At 38.7% G+C, this 19,007-nt stretch overlaps 2 protein-coding genes across 2 annotated transcripts in view; one reads left to right on the top strand and one right to left on the bottom strand.

Annotated features, from left to right (window-relative positions):
* LOC126190987 (dynein assembly factor with WDR repeat domains 1) overlaps nucleotides 1-6,125 on the bottom strand; it is a 78,292-nt gene extending 72,167 nt beyond the window's left edge. Inside the window, exon 1 of the mRNA XM_049931667.1 lies at nucleotides 6,086-6,125. Within this exon, the coding sequence (XP_049787624.1) occupies nucleotides 6,086-6,125 (40 nt within the window). The remainder of the gene's footprint in view (nucleotides 1-6,085) is intronic.
* A 4,966-nt stretch (nucleotides 6,126-11,091) lies between these two features.
* LOC126113380 (uncharacterized) lies at nucleotides 11,092-11,670 on the top strand. Its single transcript, XM_049915018.1, has one exon. It carries the CDS (start codon nucleotides 11,092-11,094, stop codon nucleotides 11,668-11,670), a length of 579 nt encoding a protein of 192 aa, XP_049770975.1.
* The last annotated feature ends 7,337 nt before the right edge of the window (nucleotides 11,671-19,007 follow it).

Below are 19,007 nucleotides of genomic sequence, written 5' to 3'. Positions count from 1 at the left end.
GGTATTATAGTAAAAGGATACTTTTTTTGTTTTGTTTTGTGAAGGTGCACAATTTTACATCTCTGAACACTGAATGCAAGCTGCAAATTGCTGCACTACTCTGAAACCTTACCAACATCTAACAGAACATTTGGACAGCTTTTTTCAGGCAGTAGTGCATTATAGGGAACTGCATCACCTGCAAAAATTTTGAAGTGACTATTTATATTGTCTACAAGGTCATTCACATACAGTATTAACAGCAAGGGTCCCAACAAACTTCCCCGGGGCACACCCAAAGCTACTACTACATCTGTTGATGACTCTCCATCCAAGATAACTAACTGCATCCTTCCTACCAAAAAGTCCCCAATCCAGTCACAAATTTTGCTCAACACGCCATACAATCATACTTTTTTTGATAATAATTGTAGATGTGGTACTGAGTAAAATGCTTTTCAAAAACTGAGGAACACTGTGTCTACCTGACTGCCATGATCCATGGCTTTCAATATGTCACACAAGAATAGTTAGACTTGGGTTTCACACGATTTATGTTTTCGGGATGCATGCTGGTTGGTATGGAGGAGGTTACTCTGTTTCAGATGTGTCACTGTATTTGAGCTCATAATACATCCTAAGATTCTACAACAAATCAATGTCAAGCACACTGAATGGTAGTTTTGTGCACTTCTGCTACCCTTGTTGTACACAGGTGTTACTTGTGCTTTCTTCCAACTACTGGGCACAGCTTATTGTTAAAGAGATCTATGGTAGATCATAGTTTTTTTTAAAAAAATGGGAATATCTCAGCCACAAAACTAATAAGTATTCCAACACCTGCAGCTTGGTGTAATCTTAACGATTCAAGGCATTTCTCAATACCACTCACACTAGTATCTACTCCACTCATCTTTTCAGTGGCGTGACAATTAAAATGTGCCAATACTCTTGGGTTTTTCTTTGTAAGAGATGGAGTTTTGCTATCCTCAGTTTCAGTTCCTGCTTCATCCACAAGTGACTGGACATTAACTCTGACACCACTAACAGCCTCTATATGCGAACAGATTTTCTTTGTGTTCTATCCAAAATATTTTGACAATATGCTGCTACAGTTGACATTCATGGTTTCACACGTTGCTCTCTTGCAGCCAAATGCTTTTCATTCAGCATATGTAAATCTGTAGACCTCTGCCTTGTTTTACACCTAATATGCAGCAGTCTCTATTTCTTTAAGGTGACTGCATACCATGGAGGGTCCCTCCCACTACTAACTGTTCTATTAAGTACATATCTGTCCATAGCATGGTCAACTACTCTTTTAAACTTGAGTCATAGTTGTTCTACATGTTTCTGCTCTGAGCTGAAAGCTTCATGCTTTCCATTGAGATATGATCTACACATTTTTTACCTAGTTTAATGAACATATAAATCTTTCTACTCATTCTAGTTATCTGTTTTGCTTTTGTATTTGCTGTCGCTACAACTGCCTCATAGTCGCTGATACCAGTTTCAATGTGGGAATCCTGAAAGAGGTTAGTCTATTTGTTACTGTTAGATCTAATATATTTCCATCATGACTGGGGTTCCATCCATCTGTTGTTTGTGGTTTTCAGAGAAGGCATTTAATAATGTTTCACACGATGTCTTGTCATGCAGACCACTGAGTATAAACTAAATACAAAAAATTATCATTGATGGTGTAGTTCATGTCCCCCATGGGCACTCTATGATAATTTCTTATCAATACTAATTATTAATAAATACCTTTATTCACTACATATCCCCAGAGATTCTCTTCATGATGGAATCACAGAATACTATGCATGAACACAGGAGAACTGCTCTGTATACATTTAGAATTCAGATGTTTGCTTTTGAAGTCCTGTCTCTCATATTTACATTCATGGCATGCACTACACATTTTAAGTAGTGAATAAAGCAGTATTGTGGCTTAAACCATTTTAACCCTTCATTCGTGAAGATGGTCCAAGACCAAAACTGGTAGAAGTTGGGTTTAAAATAAAAACAGCTGATGATTCACATATGCATTTTATACAAACCAGAAAGACTTACCTGAGAATATGATGAGACTATTATCAACAACAGTTATATTATCATGACACATCACTGTTATATGGAATATGATGAAAGGATTTATGCAGTAATACATTTCCAGACATTAAAATTGCAGTACCAGGAAGCAAGCAAATAATGAAATTCCTATTATACAGTATAGTAGGAAGTGTACACTTTAAGCTTCTAGCTGATTTTTGGTGGGAGGGGGATACTGGGTGTGGTAGCTCTAATCCAGCTGGGTATCAACTGGTACAGTCACCCAGGGTTGCTTTTTAACAGTTGGGACATCTTTGTACCACTTAGCACTTTGAAATGATAATTAAATCAAGACCCTAAGCTGTTGACAGGTGTTGATATACATCAACAGGGACAGTTGAAAATGTGTGTCCCGACCGGGACTTGAACCCGGGATCTCCTGCTTACATGGCAGACACTCTATCCATCTGAGCCACCAAGGGCACAGAGGATAGTGCAACTGCAGGGATTTATCCCTTGCACACTCTCCATGAGACCCACATTCCAAACTTAATGTCCACACAGTACATTTGTAGTGCCCCTCCCCATTACACTCATTACTCGCAGCAGACAATCTTACCGAGTCCCGTAAGAGTTTGGGCAATGCATGTAAATCCAGCACAGAAGAAGGAGGTCAATGGCCAGTTAGCCTTAACTGTATGAAGGTGGTATCTGTTGTTTCGGACATGTCCGAAAGATAACTGTTAATATATGAAGATATGTCTGAAAGAACAGATACCATCTTGGCCTTCTTCTTCTGTGCTGGATGCACACACATTGCCTGAACTCTTACAGGACTCAGTAAGATTGTCTGCTGCGAGTAATGAGTGTAACGGGCAGGGGCACTACGAATGTAGTGTGTGGACATTAATTTGAGAATGTGGGTCGCACAGGGAGCGTGCAAGGGATAAATCCCTGCAGTCGCACTATCCTCTGTGCCCTCAGTAGCTCAGATGGATAAAGCATCTGCCATGTACGCAGGAGATCCCGGGTTCAAACCCCGGTCGGGGCACACATTTTCAACTGTCCCGTTGATGTATATCAACACCTGTCGACAGCTTAGGGTCTTGATTTAATTAACATTTCATTCTAAGAGAGTTGCATGGTAACCAATGGTATATGTTCTTTCGGACATGTCTGAAAGAACAGATACCTTCTTCATACTTAGCACTTTTGTTTCAAATGGCTGCTGCTTTACCTTCTTGCATTATTTTGTACTAAAAGTAAAGTTTTATAACCTCTGTGATTTCTAGTTAGTATTTCAGCTGTCTTTCCAACTCCCTACAAGCTCTTAGGCTTGTGATTACCTTTTAATTGTGTTGTCTGCAATGGGAACTTTTGGCAACAGTGATTTAAGTTGAACGATGTCAGGTCGACAAAAATACCTTCGTATTTCAAAGTAAACCTGCAATACTGAATTAATATCATTTGTTTTTAAATCTTATTAATATCAGCTTTCCTTCTGGCATGATCTAAATTTAACCAGAGCATTAGACAAGGAAAAATTTAAGTGTGGTCTTAAGTTATCCTGAATGACAGTGTACCTTTGTAACTATTAAAATTGAAATTTTACTCTAATAGGGCATAGTTAGTATACATTTTGCAAGTGATCAGTAACTACAAATGCTACAATGTCTATTGCAATGTATAATTTATTTTGGGTCCAATATTTTCAAAAAATTGTAAAATGTGGTACTAAGTTACCTCGATTGATTGTATGTCATTTTGCACTTCATTAATGCCATACTGAAGCTCATTAATCATAGTGGCTGGCAAATGGTGGCATGCCAGTCCCTCTGCAACTGATGACCAGCTGTTTTCAATGGGTGATGAATCTGAGGAATGTGCTCTCAGGGCAATAATCACACATCCCCTGCATTCACATAAGACAGGGCAAAAAGGGCAACAGGAGGTCTTGTGTTACCTTGTTAAAAGATACCATTCTTAAGATCTCAAAGACAGGACACTCGACAAATCAGAAAATGTAGATGGATACATTCTTTGTCACTCTGTACACACAATTAAAACTCATCCGAAAAGACAGTGTGGTGCCACTCCTTTGTTCAGCACTGTCATTGGTTGCACCACTGTCGGCAGGCCTCTCTCTGCTGATGCACACAGGGAGGCTGCAACAATGGTTACTGTACAGAAAGTCTGCTATGCCACAGACATTGTTGCACTGTCTGTGAACACTTGTCTTGCTGAAAACAAGATCAATTTCTACCCCAAGGTAAGTGATGTGGCAGTATGGTCCTGCACAATCAGGCAAACAATATATCTCTAGGTATGTGGGGCACTGACTTCCTGTATAACATTAAATATGGCCCTCCTAAACCCACTGATTCCATATTTTTATGATAGTTGTTGAGTCCTGACCAACACAAGCAGCAATATTACAGAATGATAAACTGCAGCATAAATCTGGAGCAATTGTTCTGCTGTTGAATTTCGACTGTTGTTGGTAGATGTCTGTCCTTTTTACGTGAGCCACAGCACAACCTTCTCACAAATGAGCAACTTCCAAATGCAGTTACTGATTGTGTAACTCACTGTGTAATCTTTGCTTAGATACAGAATGCATGTGGCATTACTCCTACATACTTCATGTAGTTGTGCTGAAATGATAAATCTTTGCATATCCACGTATGTAGTACATTTTATGCCAATTTGACATTTGTTGCATGACGCCTTCATGCTGTTAAAGTTTTAATGTCCAACAATGTACGTAAGTGGCTACAATTTAGTATGCATTTCTCATGACGTACTGGTTGCAATCCTATAACATTCTATCAGTCACAAAGAAATAATGCAAGAGATAATTAAAGCACATATTATAGGGCATAAGAGTCGAACGAGTACCTCCAACTACATTTTCAAGTAATCATAAAGGAACTGTGCAATCAGGTCCAGAGGTCGACATGATATTGATCGGCTGCCATGTCATCTTCAACCATATGGAGTCATTTGGATGTAGTGTGGGTGGTGCAAGGCATCAACATGCTGCTCACTCAGTCACAGCAGCTTTCCAGAACTTCAGGCCTTTACTTGTCAATCTAGCTGTTTCTCCACTGGACTTATGATAAGGCTGAGTGCACCCTGTTCCAGACATCATACCGCGGGAAAATACCTGTCAGTGCCAGAAACTGAATACAGGTCCAACATGTGGGAGTCAAACACAATGAATGCACAGCTGTGGTAGTGGATGTTCCAGTAATATACCGTGTCATACGTCTGAATTAAAAATAATACTTCTGATAACACAGGCATACTTGTTGGAATACTTGGCCGTTCTATCAGCCACAGAGAAATATTGCGAGGGTAACCAAATCGCACGTTACTGGACATAAGGGTAGATGAGTGCCTACAGTCTTTGCTAACATTATTCCGATAGGATTTCTACGAATAATGTATAAAGTTCGATGTAAATGTAAAAGGAACTCAAAGTACATTTTAGCAACTTGACTAAATGTGATGAAAAATTTAAAATTTAGAAAACTACTTAACACCTGTACAAAGTGTGAGGTTTCTTAGCTTCAACCTTTCATTGTCATTGTCATTGTAGGGGCTACTTGGAACATTGTGCAAAGGCGTGTTCAGTACCAATGTTCCAATCATATTTACAAAAGCCAATCAGGAGCTGTTACAGTTTTATTATTGAATGACTACATTTTCGACGAATGTTCATTCGCATTACCCTTCTTAAGCCGCTGCACCTCGCAACAGTGATGATACAATATCAGAGAAAATAATATCGAAGTATGGCAAATTTGTTGCAAATTTAACCCCTCGGCGATCTGATGAAAATTGTGGAGGCTGACGAGCTTTTATTTGGCATTCGTCGCTGCCGTATCATATACTTTAAGTTCATGTAGACTGTATGGCTATCAGATTCAATAAAAACAGATCAATGTAATGATAGTAGGGTCCCGATATAAATGAACGAACACTAAAATCTTTGGCGCACATTAATTACAAATGAATTGTCCACACTAATTGCTTTCATCTTACCAACCTGGCGGAAAATAGCGAAGCAGGAACTTATTAATCCTCATTTCTAAACCTTACACCGTATGTCAAAAACAAAAAAGTGATAGGTACAGTCTCCTTGGCTACAGCATACAGCTTCTGCCTCACATTGTTTAACTCCTAACTGCATTCTGATCTCGTTGAGTCGTTGCGCAACGGTTGCTACGAGCAACAGCACTTGATATCGTTGCCTGGCAAAACAATTTATTTACTTTTTAATACAGACTGTCCTTAATGACAAAGTTTTCTGTGTATAATTCACCGTTTTTATGTTTTCTCCCGCATTCATACCCTAAACAACTGTCAGTTGCATGGAAGAGGCTTTTTCAAAATTTTTATTTCACAAATCTGCAAATATGAGGTGTTTTTTTAAAGACAATTTCATTGGCTTTCTATGAGGCGAGTTAACATGATACAATGCAAGTCACAATTGCAAAAACAATGAGAACACGTTTTTTTTCTCATTGAACTATTCTACCTGAGTTAAGTGTCATTTTTCATAAATCTCCGTTCGGCAATCCTTCCTAAAATAAAACATACAAAAAGGAAATATCTGCATCTACATAATTACTCTGCAGTTCATAATTAAATGCCTGGCAGAGAGTTAAAATTCATACAGACTGCACCGCTATTAAATCCAAGAACAATACATGAAAGTAATGATAGTACGGTTCCAATACGAATCGACGAACACTAAACCAGAATGAAATTTTCACTCTGCAGCGGAGTGTGCGCTGATATGAAACTTCCTGGCAGATTAAAATTGTGTGCCCGACCGAGACTCGAACTCGGGACCTTTGCCTTTCGTGGGCAAGTGCTCTACCATCTTTTTTTTTTTTTTTTTTTTTTTTTTTTTAAGTCTCATTTTGTTCGTTTTATCTGCTCGGTGCGGACGTCGCAAGACACCTGTTTCAGTTCGTAGTTAATCCATTATCTCAGTTTTTTTATTACAGAGGGCGACTAACCCTCTGACCGAACACGCTGAGATGCCGTGCCGGCTACCATCTGAGCTACCGAAGCACGACTCACGTCTGGTACTCACAGTTTTACTTCTGCCAGTATCTCGTCTCCTACCGAACACTAAGCCCTTTGGGGTCACATTACTTACAAATGAGTTATCCAAACCGATTTTTTCATCTTCCCAACCTGGCGGGAAACAGCGAAGCAGGAACTTAATTAATCTTCGTTTTGAAACCATATACCGGTACCACAATGTCACAAACAAAAAAGTGTTAGGTATAGTTTCCTTGTATACTGTTTACAGCTTGTGTCTCCCATTGTTTAACTCTTAACTACATTCTGTAATTTCTTATTTATCTATATTTCTATTGCGCGGCTACAAGTTAAATTTGGACGCCTCTTCTGGATTGAGCAGGTGCCTAGTGTAGATCGGGAGTATGTTAGTTCCGTACAAAAGTCAAAAAATAACGAGGAAAAGTGTTCGATATGCAGCAAATTCTGTGTGTATTATGACAGTACATGTATGCCACGTTATATTATCGCAAAATTAGACGCCAAAAAAAACCTGGTAACAGGAAGATGTTATAATCAGGCATCTCATCCAGCAAGTACTTCGACTCATTCGTGGGAAATGGTGAACTCTGATACAACATGCCATTGCAAGAAACGTGTTGTAAAAGGTATAATGTGCTTAAATTGTAAAACGGTTTCTTATTATTCGTGTGTTAATGTCAGTCCTAAAAGGAAACTATGCTTCTGCAATAGCTGTTTCAAAGGCGACTTAGGCCAAAAACCTAATATGAGAAACACCAAAGACGAAGTTATCAGTGCTCTACTGGAAGAGTTTTCAGTTATAAAACATCACGAACACGAACAGCATGAAAAAGAAGCAAAGAGGCTTAGCGCTTTACCTCAAGATACTGTAACTTTTGTTAATAACAGTTCTGTTGTTTATGTTTGTAGAAAGTGCGGGAAAAACACAAACAGTGGTGTAACCTGTTGCGAGTGCGAAAGAAAACATCACTCTAAAATTCCCGATCATGTTCCAAAACTTTACATTTTAGGCGATAGCCACAGCCGCGGTATTGTCTCACGCATAAATAAAGCTTCAAATGTGAAATCGATGAGCTTTGTAAGGCCTGGGGCGCCCCTCTCAGAAATAAGAAAACTAGTTTTTTCTGAAGAAATAAAAAAGCTGTCTTCGAAAGATTTTGTGGGTCAACAGAAGCGTCCGATCTTACCCGTCGGCTTTGACCCGTGACGTAAGCGTGTTGTGGTGTGTGACGTCATTACGGCGCGGAGTTTGATTTGCGATTGTGGCGTGTTTGTAGATGTCTTGTTTTTGTTTGTCGTGCTCTCTGGTGGTGTGTTCATGGTTTTCGTTTGTTTCGTTTGTTTCGTGTGGTGGGGTCAGTTTTCTGTTGCTCAGGTGTTGGATTTGAAGCGGAATTTCTATTAGTGAGTTAATGGTTAATTTAATGCTCATTGCTGTACGTCGGGTGAGTTTGTGGGTCTAGTGCAGCAGGGGATACAACCCGTCGGCTTTGAACAATGACGTCATTCCTTAGTCATAGATAGTAATGTCTTCACTTCGAGGCATAGATAATAAAGCAGATCTGTGTTCTAATAAGCGCTATCATTAAAATAATTGAATGTGAATCTAAAAGCGATCGCTTGATATTAGATACAGATGCTTCAGTAGCTGATAAATGTTTTTTGGTTTTTTAAAAAAAAAATCTCACGAGATAGAATAAACTGATCCTAAGATACAGATGCTTCAGTAGCTAATAAGTGTTTTTTGGCTTTTTAAAAAAAAATCTCACGAGATAGAATAAACTGATCCTACTTTATTAAGCAATCAATAAAAAAACTAAACTAAAACATAACAGCAAAAGACAAGTGAAAGATAAAGGTTAAATAAACAATCAAAACATATAAAATGAAACAGGTTGCAAATGTAATGTATGTGTATTTCCACCTATTCGTAAGTAGGATCAGTTTATTCTATTTCGTGAGATTTTTTTTTAAAAAAGCCAAAAAACACTTATCAGCTACTGAAGCATCTGTATCTTAGGATCAGTTTATTCTATCTCGTGAGATTTCTTTTTTGAAAAAGCCAAAAAACACTTATCAGCTACTGAAGCATCTGTATCTTCTAATGGGTGCGGGAGTTCCGACTCCTGGGGAGGTGGGTGGGAGCTGGCGATCTTTTTTCGTTCTCCAGCTCTAGTATCAGCATGACATTTTCGAATGTGTACTTCCGAAACCCCCATCACAACAACATCCTTCACTTCGCCTTTACACTGACGACACAACTATAATTTGTATCCCGTACTTCACTTCGCCTTCACACTGACACTATATATGTCAATTCGCAAGCAAGATAAAAATGTTGCGTGTAGCTATATAGCTCAAGTAACGAATGGGATACTATTAGCGTCCAAGGCAGAGTAGCTGATAAGTGTTTTTTGGCTTTTAAAAAAAATCTCACGAGATAGAATAAAGTGATCCTACTTTATTAAGCAATCAATAAAAAAACTAAACTGAAACATAACAGCTTTTGCTAAACTAAAACATAACAGCTTTTGCTGTTATGTTTCAGTTTCGTTTTTTTACTGATTGCTTAATAAAGTAGGATCACTTTATTCTATCTCGTGAGATTTTTTTTTAAAAAAGCCAAAAAACACTTATCAGCTACTGAAGGGAGCTACAACACTAAGAAGAATCGCTTCTCGGCTTTTGACAAGATCAATGTTTATCTCTCTCGCATTCCTTTGTTTCTCAACATTCTCCTCAGCTCTTTCATCTTTCTAATACATGGTCTCTGGCGACTTGTGACGTCATTGTTCAAAGCCGACGGGTTGTATCCCCTGCTGCACTAGACCCGAGTTTGTTATTGAGTGTATTTGGTTGTGGTTCGGTTGATCTGTAGCGTAGCCCTGAATACGAGGTTAGGTTGGGAGTTTTTTTTTGGAATGCGGCCGCGGCAGCGGCCGCCTATGATTCGAAAATATTGATTTGACACTAATGAACATGTATACGTAATATGAAGCAATTTGATGAACATATTGATCTGTAGCGTAGCCCACTTGAGGTTAGGTTGGGAGTTTTTTTTTGGAATGCGGCCGCGGCAGCGGCCGCCTATGATTCGAAAATATTGATTTGACACTAATGAAGCCTGTGGGGGGATGGGGGGGCACTGCAGACTCCCCCCACCGCATAACGACACATGATGATCAAATTTTGAAAAAAAATGAAAAATTTTTTCCGTACCTGCTAAACTGCATAAGTGCCGATGTATGTAGGTGTAAGGGAAGCTTTCGTTTCTTAGTTTTCTATTGGGGGATGTGATCGGTAGGTTCTGTTGAGCTATATAGGTTAAGGGAAGTGTCCGATTATGGATAGGAATGTGTTTTTTGGTATTTGGTCAGTTTTGTGATGTTGATTTATTTCGTTGTTTTGCGTGGTTTTGAATGGCGGTCGGTGGCTACATTTCTGTATATTTAGTTTCTCCGCACCCAAAAACCCCTAATTTCCCACGCTTGTCCCGTTACAGTCATTAGGCTTTTTGTGAAACTTGTGTATTTCAGTGTTTACAATACGTATGCGATGTTTTTATATCCGCCATATTGGAATTGTTTATAGTCATTTCCGCGGTATTTGTGACGTCATGGGTCAAAGCCGACGGGTAAGATCGGACGCTTCTGTATTTCCGATTTTGTTGTCCTCTTTGGTGGATCTAATGACATTTATCAAAATGATACATCTAAAGCCTGTTGCGAATTAAACAAGTGTTTATCTGAACTAAGTCATACAAACGTTATCCTCGTAAATATACCACAAAGGTACGACTTGATGTCCTGGTCGTGTTTAAACAAGGAAATTAGTGCCGCCAATGAACTTTTTTCCAGTATATGCAAACAATATAGAAATGTTTCTGTTGTTAATATTATTACCATTGGACGCAGATTCCACACTACTCACGTGCTGCACTTAAATGTCCTTGGAAAGCATCTTGTTACATTGAAGGTAATGGAAATTATTCAGAGACTGCAATACTTACCAACAACATCATCTGTGGTACCTGTATCATCATCAATGAAAGTATATCTAGGAGTAACTAACGCAGAATCAGATACAGTAACAGAAAATGCAGCAGAAGTACCTAAAGAAGCAATACTAACAGAAGTAGAATCCACAGCAGCGTCAGAAGAACCACGTTTAGTAACAGCAGAAGTAACTCCTCCAGCATTAGAACCAGCTCCTACAGCAGTAACACCATCTCCCTCACCAGCAGTAGCAGCACAAACTACTTCACCAGCAATAGCAGGAGAAACACCATCAGCAACAGCAGAAGCAACTCATCCAGCAATAGAACCAGTTCCTATAGCAGCAGCACCATCTCCCACACCAGCAGTAGCAGAACCAACTCCTTTACCAGTAATAGCAGAAACAACTCCTCCACCAGCAGCAACTAAACCAACTTCACCAACAGCAGAAACAGTACCAGCTCCTCGTCCATCACCTACAAGAGTAGCAGAAAAGAATAGACCAGTCACAGTAAGTAAAGTATCATCTTTGTCTCATGATGAAGTGATACCAAATGGTTAGGGAAAACATGTTCCTATAAAACTTGTGGACAGTAAAGTGAAACAAACTTCCAACCGTGTTTCAAACAGACCCAAAAAATTACCAAAGAGAAATGAAGACTTTTTATGGTTTATCCCAACCCCATAATACTGTACTCCTCCCCTCCTGTAACAGTAACTCTATATTATTTCTGCACTTAAATGTCAGGTCTCTGAAAAATAAAGCTGATGAGCTTGGTATACTATTAAAAAGTAACAAAAGAATGATTTTATGTATAAACGAACATTGGTTAAAGGAAGAGGATATAAAACTGTATGAACCATCAGGTTTCAGATTAGCTACATACTTCTGCAGACCCAGTGAATCCTATGGGGGTTCATCCATATATATTAGCAATGATCTAGACCTAAAGTTTTCTGTTCTTGAAGTTAGTGACCTATGCATTAAAGGTGTTTTTGAAGCAGCTGCTTTTATTATACCTAGTATACAGCTCATAACTGTGTCTTTATATCACACTACTGAAAGTAATGTAGAACAATTTATAGAACGTTTAGAAAAACTTGTGATCAGTATACAAAAATATACTAAATACAAAATTTTAATCTTTGAGGATCTAAACATAGACATTAGGAAAATGACAGCCAGAAATGTTAATTTAGTAAACATGTTAAGATCCTATAATCTCTTTTGTGCTAATGAAAGTCCTACAAGGCACTCCTCCTGTCTTGACAATCTAATAACAAATGTATACAAATGTGATTTTGAGCTAGGCTTACTTAATGTCGATTACCTGTCAGACCATAGAGGTATATGGGTGAAACTAATTACTAAAAAACCAAAAGAAGACAAGGAACAAACTCAGTGTGTCAGACTATCTACAGATACAAATATTAGCAAGTATACAGAAGAACTTAAGTCTCTAGATTGGAACACTGTTATACATTCCTCCAGAAATGTTGATGAAGCCTTCAGCACTTTCCTCAAAATCATTTCTGAAATCTTCCACACATGCTGTCCACTGGTTAAAAAACAAAAAAGTTAGGAAACCTAGCCACTCAACTTTACAGAAGTGGTTTTCACCCCAATTACAAAAACTGAGACTATTGGTATTTACTTGTCACGATAAGGTCAAAAAGGGAGCAGTAGATAAAGAAACTTACAAAAACCTGAAAAGAAAATATAGATCTGAAATTAAAATAGACAAGTGTAAGGCAAATGGTGATTTCATTAAAAAAATCACACAATAAATGCAAGGCTGCATGGAAACTAATAAAAGTAGAGCTAGGTATGGATATAAACTACAAAGACAACACAAATGCTGCTAACGTCACTGCTGATGATTTCAATCACTTTTTTGTCAACTCTGCCAATCTTAGCATTCCAACCCACAGCAACACCTATTTCTCACCCCATATCTGGCAGAAATTTTCAACAAAACATTACAAACATAGTGTCAGCTTGTAAATGGAGAGAAGTACAAGTAACTGATATAATTAAAGCAACCTCTAAATTAGGATACTCTAGATCTGAAGATGTGTATGGCCTGTCAAACTATGTAATTAAAAAAGTTGTAGATCTCATAACATACCCTCTTTGCATACTGACAAACTGGATGCTCTCGAGTGGACACTTTCCAGAATGTCTCAAAAAAACAGTTGTCATAACATTATACAAAAAGGGTGACAAGTCCTGTATCAATAATTATAGACCAATTTCACTTGTGCCTATTCTCTCAAAAATAATAGAACATTGCATAATGCAGCAAATATGCATACACCTATCAGATAATAATATATTAAATGATTCTCAGTATGGATTAAGGTCAAACTTATCAACAGTCAAAGCAGTTGAAAACCTTATCTCTTTTGTACTAAGCGCATTTGAGTCAGAATTATCTGCTGAAGCCATTCTAATTGACTTGAGTAAGGCTTTCGACTCAGTTAACCACAAATTATTATTAGATAAACTGTGTTGCTATGGAATCAAACACTTGGAACTCTCACTAATTGAATCATACCTCAGCAATAGAAAACAAATAGTAAAGCATAATGACCAACAGTCACACACTTTAAGTATAAAATGAGGTGTTCCTCAGGGCTCAGTGCTTGGCCCTCTACTATTTGTATTGTTTGTAAATGACTTTCCGAACAACTTACCCTGTAAATCTATCCTCTATGCTGATGACACAACATTAGCTAACTCTGGAAAGGATATAAACATATTGAAGCAGGAAAGTGAAGAGTGTCTCAAAATATCTAATATCTGGTTTAAAGCTAATGACTTATCTATGAACCATGAAAAGACTGTCAAGATAATCTTCAGTTTATCAAACAGTAACATGGAGTTATCATCTGTTAAACTACTAGGAATACACATTGACTCAAAATTAACTTGGGACACACATACAGATTATGTATGTCGAAAGCTATCACAAGTTATCTACCTACTAGCCAAACTACACACATGTGTTACACAAGATTTATTGTTTCAGTCATACTATGCCTTCTTTCATTGTCATCTACAATATGGCATTCTTTTATGGGGTAACTCTCCAGGAGCCAAAAAAATTTTCACTTGGCAGAAGAAAGCAATTAGACGTTTGTACGGAATCACTGACAACAAGACCTCATGTAGAACTTATTTTACAGACTTAAAAATTCTCACAGTCCCATCTCTTTACATATATTGTTGCCTACTAAACATAAAAGAAAACTTAAACCACTACACTATAAAGAAATCAGTTCATCAACACAATACTCGACAAACAAATATGTTTGATATACCCACAACCAGGCTTAAGAAAACCCAATCTAGCTATGAATACATAGGCATAAAATTATTCAACACTTTACCCGTACAGGCTCAATTGGTTTCAATGGATATTTTCAAAACTAAAACCAAAGTGTGGATGAAAAAAATACTTTCTACAGTGTAGAAGAATTTCAGAATAGTTGTAAAGATGATCTAATTGATTGATAAACTAAGGCTTACTGTTATGTATAGTTATGGATGTAGAGGCAGCTCGCTATAAGGTAATAGGGTACAACATTATCTTTTTTTCCATGTAATATTTTTGTTATATGAAACATAATGTACAAATAGCTATAATACTTCTGACAACATTGATTGCATGTTAATGCTGATAAATTATGGCTTACTGTTATGTATGGATCTAGGTGTAGAGGCTGTTGTAAGCTAATAGTTTACAACATTGCTATATTTTTACTATGTAATATTTTGGTATGTAAAACATAATGTACAAATAGCTGTAACTCTTCTGATGACATCGATTGCATGTTAGTGCTGAAAGATGGATAAAATAAATAAATAAACTACACTTCACATTTGAAAGATATTTTTCACTATTCGTATAGGTTATGGTAATTTCTGAACATGTGCAACATTAACATGAAAATGTCAGTTGATTTTTCCCACTTATCAGTTGTATACCATCAATCTTTTCGGATCACTCTGAATAATGCTGAACAGTTCGCAGCCAAAGCGTCAGCAGCAGACAAAATTTGTTTATGGTTGGGTCTGTTGGAGAGCATTGTGCACAAGGTAGATATGTATCATACACCTTGTAATTTGTTGGAGCTATACGTTGCGCTTTATAATAAGGATCATTTTTACATTTCCTTTTCGTCCCTCCATAAAAAGTATTTGTTCTATCAGCTGAAATAGTTGCCATACTTTTAACACTGAACTTTTCCAGAAAATGTAAGACATATAAAGTCAACGTTCTGCGTATTCAAAACCACTATTTTTCAATTCCAAGACTCGAACGACAATACCTTTATCTGGAAGGTAAAACTCGGGAAATAAAAATACCAGTCTGTAATCTATGTGGCTGTAGCTGTGGGAAGGATCATTTGTTAAATAAATTTTGCTTCTTTGGGGATTCATAAATTGTTCCATAGTAAATTTCATTCGTGTTAACTGATTTTGTGTTCGTTTGGGAACATGAGACCTTCTGGTTGAAAAGTGTTGGTTGTGCATTATAGTTTGATATGGTATGTAGATGACGCATCATTCACTGTAAATTTTTGTTCTAGGTTTGTAGCTGTTTTCACAGTTAGGTAAACTATTTCTCAGTTTCATTTCTCAACGATTTGTTTTGAACAGCAAGAATATGTTTGTTTTACTTCACATGATTTGATGGGTTGCGATATTGGTAGCCTTCCGCGTCCAACACTAAACTTTGCAGTGCAGACTTTATAGGCCTAGTCACCATTCTCATTCTGTCCTTTAATGAAAGGAAAGTCTTCCAGATATTTACTGTTCAATTTACGTCTACATTTCCCCATGACTAACAGAGGAAATACTACGTTTTTACTTACCAGAGTCACAGTTTTAAGTACTAGAAGCAATTTTTAAACTTGAGAGATGAAAAAAAAAACTCGCCGGCCGGAGTGGCCGAGCTGTTAAAGGCGCTACAGTCTGGAACCGCACGACCGCTACGGTCGCAGGTTCGAATCCTGCCTCGGGCATGGATGTGTGTGATGTCCTTAGGTTAGTTAGGTTTACGTAGTTCTAAGTTCTAGGGGACTTATGACCACAGCAGTTGAGTCCCATAGTGCTCAGAGCCATTTTTGAAAAAAAAACTGGGTGGTAAGAGAACATCAAAGTATGAGTAAGGCACATGATGAATGAACAGCGAAACCTATGAATTTTCGAAAAAATCTGGGTAGTCCTACACAGGGTGTTTCACAAGTCCCATTATAGGCTTAGAGATTGCGGAGAGGACTTAGTAGATAAATGACTGATGAGGGATTCGTGTCAAGGAATGTACTATTTGGACATAAAATATGTTTGACAATGGGATCACTTTCAAATCTTCTGTTTCATGGAATGGTACGTAAATGCTAGAGCTGCACAACACGTCAATCAAGCATGTTTCCCAGATCAGTTTATCACATGCAGTTCTCACCTATGTACAACAACAGCTACGAGAACTTTGCAACTAGGAGGTTTGACTATGGTGCACGATGGACATGCCCTATTGTTTGTGGAAGATGTGTATGAAAACGTGCTTCGAAAATACACCTGATACAATGAACAGCACGGCTGTCACATTGTGCAGCTCCTGCAGAGCACACAGGTCAAAGCTCATTGTCTCCATGTAATGACGATGGTTGCGAAAGTAATAAATTCAAAAATTAATAAATAATGTTAATAGAGAAAAGGCTAGGCAGTTTACATGCTGGAAAGAACAGATAAGCAGTCATTCGCATTCTACTTAGACAATGACTGGTCATTATTTAGTTCCAGTGTGATGGACATAAAGGAATTATGGGCAGGTTTTAAACTGTTTGTAAATCGCACACTGGAGAAGTTGTGCTCAGTAAGTGGAGTAAGGGTGGAAAAAGGTGGAATAGTTTAATAACAAAATTTGGAAACTTCTGAGGAAACAGAAACTGTTGCACTTTCATTTCAAACAAGAGTGCAGGGAGTAATGCTCGCTGGGCTGGGCTGTTTTGAGGGAAGAGACCAAACTGCGAGGTCATCGGTCTCATCGGTTTAGGGAAGGACGGGGAAGGAAGTCGGCCATGCCCTTTCAAAGGAACCATCCCGGCATTTGCCTGGAGCGATTTAGGGAAATCACAGAAAACCTAAATCAGGATGGCCAGACGCGGGATTGAACCGTCGTCCTCCCGAATGCGAGTCCAGGTATTTTTGATAAAGCCACATGGGCCCATGGGTCAGTCTAAACGACAAGTACCTCAGAGAGCCCAGACTTCATTTGCTGGGTACAGGCTTGGCAAACTCATGTTTCCTGATCTGGGGACTGGTAAGTGCTGATAGTCTTCCACGACCATAAGCTATGTGCATGCTTTAGAAACCACCATGCAGTGCAGCAGTGGAATGTTGTGTGTCACGGTGAATTGGGGCGTTGGCTTAACTGACCAGATTGAGAGGCTGATGGCAACCCCTACAAAAAACGCTGCTTGCTGATTGCACGCATGGTGTGCAACATCACTAATAGGCAACCTCTGGGGAATCCATTGCACGTCAGTTGTATAAGGCTTTCACAAGCAGGTGGTTCTTTGTCTTGGGAGCCTTACTTCAATAGCTTCTCATAGGACCAAGATGAAATCCTCAAACTATCGTTACCAACTTCCAGCAGAATGGGTGTACTGTTGGTGGGTATCAACAGCCCACCTAACAAGAGGGGTCGAGTAGCCAGTCCTCCTGACAGAGGGGATATTCAAAGCATTTCCGTTTATAGCAACAGAACACATGCTGCTAGACAGAAGGAGTCTTTAACAGTTAAAATAAAGAGGACAGCTGTGAGAAAGTTTCACTTTCTGCATTCAAAAACTTTTAGGAGAAGAAGAAGAAACTTTAAACTCTGTAAAGCAATTGAGAAATGGGACATTGCTGGCTGAAGCTTCTAGTTCCCAACAAGCAACGAACTTCCATGCAGTTATAAATGTCTTGGAACATACAATCGAAAATTCATAGCCGCGCGGGATTATCCGAGCAGTCTATGGCGCTGCAGTCATGGACTCTGCGGCTGGTCCTGGCGGAGGTTCGAGTCCTCCCTCGGACATGGGTGTGTGTGTTTGTCCTTAGGATAATTTAGGTTAAGTAGTGTGTAACCGTAGGCACTGATGACCTCAGCAGTTAAGTCCCTTAAGATTACACACACATTTGAACATTTGAAAATTCATACAAACACCTTGAACTGCAGCAAAGGTGGTGTCTCATGCAGCGATATTATAAATGTTCGCAAAGAGAAACTGAAAGATGAGTGAGCTCAAGATTGTGTCAGTGACATGCAAAATATAACAAAACAGGTAGATGGTGAACAGGTCAAATTAGATTCCTTTATTCTAACATTCAGTGGCACAACACTTCGAGAACATATCAAGGCAGGTTTTCTTCCCTTAAATGTGTGGCCTTATGCCTCCAACCCAATGTGCTGCTTTAAATGCCAGTTCTTTGGGCACATCACTCTAGCATGTAAGGGAGAAGCCGCTTGCAGCAAATGTGGTAAAGCCTATGATGGACGCATTTATGCATATCCTCTGAAGTGTTTTAGTTGCTCTGGGAACCGCCCCGTCTGGAGCAGAGACTGCAGCATCTACCTTGAAGAAAGCAAGATAAAGGAGCTAAAACAACAAAGCACATCCTGTATTGTGAGGCCAGAAAGATCTTGAAGGTCATACGCCTCCCACTTTCACTAGATCGTTCGTTTCAGCTCTTAAGAACCTATTCTAAAAGCTGATGTCTCTACAGTCTACTGGGGGCTGCTAGCGTCAGCACTACTACCTGTAATTGTCATTGCAGTTACAAAGGTGCTGCATTTCCAGAGCCCGTAGTTCCCCCAAGAACAACAGAAAAGACGACGTTTG

This window comes from Schistocerca cancellata, chromosome 1, assembly GCF_023864275.1.
Source record: "Schistocerca cancellata isolate TAMUIC-IGC-003103 chromosome 1, iqSchCanc2.1, whole genome shotgun sequence".
NCBI lineage: Eukaryota > Metazoa > Arthropoda > Insecta > Orthoptera > Acrididae > Schistocerca > Schistocerca cancellata.
The sequence above is the reverse complement of the archived record's forward strand: the minus strand, read 5'-3'. Positions and strand labels throughout refer to the sequence as shown.

Bases quoted from the DNA above. Each gene is read 5' to 3' on its own strand.
- LOC126113380 (XM_049915018.1), top strand. From the start codon at position 11,092: ATGGAAATTATTCAGAGACTGCAATACTTACCAACAACATCATCTGTG.